Raw genomic sequence first — 6,000 nt, 5'->3', positions numbered from 1 at the left:
AGACAGGCTGACGCAGAAGTCCACACTTTCATCTGCCCCACCTTTTTAATTAGGATTAAAGTGATTCAGCTTCAACATATATGGTGACAAACCTCTAAGCAAGATTTAAACAGAACTAGGCAAGACAGCATGGTCAATAAAGAACAGTGTAAATTTTGTTTTAAATCTTATTTCCTTTAAAATACAGATAAACAAGGAAGCTGAATACCACACAGTCAATGTCTAAAATGTAAACTCTATTATTATTCTAAAAGTGTATACAGGCATTCTCTAAACTCACACAATGACGCTCAGTACACTTCTGAAGCGGAAATCAGGCCACAGAAAAGAACAATCATGATGACTCCATGAGGCAACTTTCTGTCACTGCAGTACTGCTGATATTCACTAACTCCTGGTTCCCTCATGTCTGAATTAATGAACAATGGCAAGTATGAATCCCAAACTGAGAATTTAGCATGCTGCACACACCAGCGGATTGCAGCCCCTATAATTAATTTTACCTATTAGCTCAAAGTTTCCTTTAAAATGGTCAGAGAGCATTCCAGAAAGTCGACTGTGTAATTAAAAATAAAATTCCCGAAACTTTACATACTGAAAACCAAAGGTAAACCAGAAAATTTCAGTGAAATCAGTGATGCTCTGACAAACTGATTTCCAGGGCACATATGCAGTCAAGCCATTTTACTTTGCTCAAGTCCACTCAGGATGCTACAGCAAAGCAGGAAACAGGAAGATTATCTTAGTATCAATCCAAAACTTTGGTCAGAAAAACATTACTCCAATTCCCTGGCATTATTGCTGACATTTTGCATTGTTGAATTGGAAAAACAAAGTCTCACAAACAAATCATATTAGCATACAATGTTTATTATCTTCTATTAATCTGAAGTCAATCATTTTGATATGACTAAATTAATTCTGAAATAAACAGACATTTTTAAATACATATGAAGATGATGGGCTCCAACATGAGAGTACTTAGTTGGTCTGCACTCTTAATCCACATGCAGGATACACAGATCAAATTATTATACATATCCTTTCACTTTACACTGGACTATAATACAGCACAATTTCTGGAGGTGAAAGCAGGGAGGAAAGAAATCATATTTTCAAGTAGCCCTTTTATTTAAAAAGAGCATCAATGATATATTAAACCATTGTGTTTCTGATTTTGATTTTTCTTACAGTATACACTTTTGTAAAACATATAGCTCATCAATGATGCACAGTGGCCCTTCACTAAGGGCAAGTAACCAAAAAAAAAAAAGAAAAATGACAGAAAATAATTCTACAGATTAGAAAAGTCATATTTTAGAACAATTTCACTTCAGAGTGTCTCCAATGTTGCTAGGAAAGGTCATGCACAACATTTCTAATGTTGTCATTAGTCCATGAGAGAAATGTCTGCATGCTTCACATGTCAGAAAGAAAGCAGCTTTCTCCAGTTATCTCTTAGGCCTGTCTGTGTCATCAATGGTAGCTAACAGCTTCTGTCTTGCCTTTTTGTTGATGTAGGTGCCCAGACAAATATTCACCAGATTGGTCAGCTGCTTAGTGGAATATTCCTGACAAACAAAAACAGATCAAGTTAGGGCAGAATAAAACACCAGACAAAGACAGAAAATTTTAAAATACACAGACATACTCAGTGTGGATTTCACAACTGATAGAAGCATCAGTACACAGGGAAGATTTAAAGCTGTAGTGCAGTCACGTCTGGATAGTTTTCATAGTTGAGGCAGAGGACAAAACTGTATTTTGCTACATGGTGGCTTATAATGGAAAATGCTTATGACTTTAAAAGTACTGGAAAGAGTTCACATAAAGTAAGTCTGTGAACATGTACATAAATCAATTTTTAATGTGTTTTCCATTCTTTGTGAGGCTTGGTGGGAAAACATATGCAAATGATTAAGCTTTCAACACAAAACCTTTTTTTTTTTTACAAACTGCGATAAATGTTGGTGATCTTTTTTATTCTGACTTTCCATTTCCAATAAGCTTCTAAATGCTTCTGTCTCCAGAGTCTCCAAATGATTTTGATTTCAGTATATGATAAAGGAGGAAAAAATGTCAAAAATGTGAAGAAAACAATTCTTAACACCTGTGAAAACACCGTATTTGCCAGTAATACCTTTATGTCTTAACACTATCCAATACATAGCTTCCACCAATGTGTTTTAAAAAAGTTTTTCCCTGTAGGTCATCAAACCCCATAACTCACAATCTCTCTTGGGGCTCCAGGTAATACAAGAAAAATTCAATCAAAGACATATTTCTTTCCTCATTTCTAGTGGGATTTAATCCCAAAATACAGATTTCAAGTGCTTCACTTTAAAAGACTTTTTACTTCAAAGATGGGTATCCCCAACAGCATGTGACTATTACTTACAAAGATCTGTTATAATTGTTAGTTCATGCTAGAATGAAAGCATCTGAATATTTGCAAGACACAAATATAGACTTATCTCAGCAAGAAATTCTGATTAAGCATTATCAAATGAAGAAAGAAAAAGCAATGACTCTTCTCCATTGTGCCTTACAACTTCATTTAAGCCATCTACTCCTAAAGGCAATACAAAACCTAATGGTGTGATCCCAAAATGTAATTCTTGATTATCAAGTTGTGCACTTAGGCATATTCTGAAGAGCTCACAAATGTTTTCAATTTCCCTTTCCTCTAGTTATCTACACTTTTTGATACAATAGGCAGATGTGACTGGCTTAGTCATCCTCCCCAGTCAGCAGATGTTAAACCAGGTCAAACTCATACTAACTTCATATCATAAAGTTGAACACGTCCATGCACACATACACTTATATGTATACTGCTTAATTTATAATTAACATCATTATAATAATAGTTATTATAATGAAACTTCCTGTAAGTTTCATGATAATAAATTAAAATACGCATATTTTCACATGTGCCTATATTCATTTTTAGCATATAAAGGGATTATTTATAGTTGTTAGCATGCCTTTATCATCAGGGTGAATTTTCTCAATACAGAGGAAAAGAATGCAAATTTAATTCTTACCCTATGTTCTTTTATCCAGGATTCCATGTCATTTTCTGTCAGGTAGTATGCTTTAATGTAGGTTTCCACAAATTCTTTATCTGGAATAGGCCTAATGTCTGTTAACTTTTCTAGTTTCATTAAGAACTGTTGAAAATCCAGTTGCATCAAGGCACGTCCTTCATTGCTGCATTTCTTCACATTGGCATAACTAAAAAGAGAAACAGGGCAAAACAGAACTTAGAAGGAAATAAAAATTAATTTTGCTTCTCAAAATTAACTTAGTATTTGGAACCTTGGGGAGGAGCAAAATTACGGTTTTAAGTCAAAAGCAGACAAGAACTTCTCTTAGGAAGAACTTCTCTTAGGATGTCTGCTGCGGAGTTTTATTTGCATTAGTACAATCCATTTTAGCCCAGTTATTGAACAGAATCCCACTGTACCCAGTGAAACTAGGAAAACTCACACCCTCCTCTCCCAAAAGCCACAAAAAATCTTACATTGAACAATTTACTATAAGTAAGTTAGAGGAAATTAAACCAATGCTAATTAGCACACTGGACAGGGTTTCAAATGATCACAAGCACTGGAGTCTGAAACGTAACACAGCAGCTTAGGAATGGTCACCAGGAGCTTCCTGAACCAAGTGGGAGCAGCAAAGACACAAAACTACTTGTTCAAAAACAGCCACAGCAACCAGAGGATAAAGGGTGGCAGCACTGGCTCATCTCTGTGAGAAGTAGAGGATTTAATGAGAACAGGTTGACAGGAGATTAGTGACAGGTTAGAGGAGACAGTAGATGAGTTTAAGGGCAGGGTAACACTAGCAAGGATCACAGTGGAGTGATAGGCAACAAACGAGGAAAACAATCTTTGCAGTTCTTCAAATGGATAAGGAACTGCATTTGTCGAGATCAAAGGAACTGACACTGCAATGCCCTTAAGAACACCAATTTCAACTGTGTACAGGGTCAGGGGCACAGTGACTTGAGAGACTTACACCAGCTCATCCACCAGCTGCTCCCACAAGAGACAACCCTGCCTCACTCTTCCCCTGTACCAAATCCAAAATAAGCTCAGTTTTTCACTGTTTCACAAAGTTAATCCTAATTATTATACACTCCCTAGATGATTAGGTTTGATGCAAAAGAGGCAGCAAAAACATGCAGCTGGAAGCTGGATGCACATCAAGGTCAGGTTAAGAGTATGAAGAAATGTCACACTTAGAGTTGGTACACAGAAAGAATTTGCAGAATGCAAAAGTAACAGAGGCAAAAAGAGAGAGGGCCAAGGCAAAAGTCCTCTGGAGCTTCATAGAAGACTAGCAGATGATTTTCAGTTGGCTTAAGAAGCCAGCAGGGAAACAGGAGAGAATGCAGAACTAGGAGATAGGGAAGGACTAAATTTAAAGAAAGATAGAGCTGACTGCAGTGGAGGCAATTCTTCATTCAGTGAAGAGCCTGATGAAAGTAATTCCAGTTAACTGGATGAGTCTTAAAACGCCTTCATGGCTTTTAACTCCATACATTCATTGAATGCAGAGATAAAAGAAGTTACAAATTCAGAGAGTCAGCTATTCAGAACACCTTCCTTACCTTTTCACAGTGGGAAAAGAACCTACAAGATACATAAAAATAACAGAACTGGCCAAGAATAAGAAATTACAGGCAAATATTTGGGAGAAGATGATAATGAGTACTTTTTACACTCTCAGAAATGGTACAGGACAAATTATATCAGGAAAGTATTCCTAGTCCAACCTGTTTAGGCGAAAGTAAAGGTCAAAGTTTCATGGAAAGTCACAAATATGAACCTAAACTGCGGCATGGAGCAAGACATATGAGTGATGATCTTCACAGATAAGGATTAAATGGTTCATGAACACTGAAGCCACAAAAGATGAATGAGATGTGATGTAAGAAAAGAAAGCAAGTTGAAAACAAACACATAGTGTTTGTGATAGTGACTGACAGTGTTATTGACTTGAAAGGCAAGGGGAACTGAGAGGAGAAGAGATAGGCCTTTGATTCACTTTCTTTTATTTGAAAATAGAAAATAAAATTTCCAAAAGGAGAGCTAGTTGTATAGGCCACATATTATACGAATAGGAATTGAGAAGTCAGAGACAGGTCATGCATAGATTTAGTTACCCTGAACATGAAATTGTGAGACTGCTAGAGACTGCAAAAGGATGATGGCATGAAAAAAATGAGCAGGAGATTAAAAAATGATGGCTTTATGGAAGCAGTGGAAACTGATGATTCTCAATAGGTAGCTAACACTTGGAGAAGAAGGGTGTTTTGTTGAGGTCCTAATTTAGAGCAGACAGCAGGAGAGTGGGATGGAAAGAAGTAAAATAGGTAGTAGGGAGTGAATAGGCTAAAGATAACCAGGACAGAAGTATGGAAACATGTAGAGGGAGTGGAAGATAGCACATATTCTATGATGCAGAAGTAGTTCTGGTAAGAGCCCAATCATATGTAGCCCAATCATATGGGACAAAACCATAAAAATAAATTCAGGGAATGAAAAGTCTACAATACTCAGGCTACAAAATTGAATCCAAAAAGACTGGGACACTGATTACAAGAGTGAGGGACAAGCAAGGTGTAGGTTCCTGACTAAGGTGCTCGTGCAAGCCAACTAAGACACCTCTGTTCTTGATGAATTTAGAAAAATCATGTTCCATAGCTACTTTAAGAAAACTGATAGTGCTGATAACTCCATCTTTCTTCCTGGCAAAGATAAATGGCATCACCATGGAAGTACTGACTATTATATTGTAACTTCCTTCTTTGGTCTGCTGGGAAATGATAATTTTCATATAGAAGTTTCTTGGAAGGAGTGCTGTATTTTCAAATGCATCAGTAAAACATTCAATGTCATTCTTCAGCAGTATCTAGGATCAAGACCACCCTCTTTAGGCTTAATGCTGCACCAGATTGTGAAACAATCACTAAGGAGTGTGTTAAGC

At 36.7% G+C, this 6,000-nt stretch overlaps 1 protein-coding gene across 1 annotated transcript in view; it reads right to left on the bottom strand.

The window, feature by feature from the left end:
- Positions 1–849: 849 nt before the first annotated feature.
- The window catches only part of VPS50 (VPS50 subunit of EARP/GARPII complex), an 80,554-nt gene continuing 75,403 nt past the window's right edge, over positions 850–6,000 (bottom strand). The window contains exons 27-28 of the mRNA XM_066553399.1: positions 3,048–3,237; positions 850–1,571 (exon numbers count right to left, since the gene is read on the bottom strand). Coding sequence (XP_066409496.1) covers positions 1,452–1,571; positions 3,048–3,237 — 310 coding nt within the window. The 3' untranslated portion in view covers positions 850–1,451. The remainder of the gene's footprint in view (positions 1,572–3,047; positions 3,238–6,000) is intronic.

This window comes from Molothrus aeneus, chromosome 1 (assembly GCF_037042795.1).
Source record: "Molothrus aeneus isolate 106 chromosome 1, BPBGC_Maene_1.0, whole genome shotgun sequence".
Classification (NCBI taxonomy): Eukaryota; Metazoa; Chordata; class Aves; order Passeriformes; family Icteridae; genus Molothrus; species Molothrus aeneus.
Note: the sequence above shows the minus strand (reverse complement) of the source record. Positions and strands in the feature narration are given on the sequence as shown.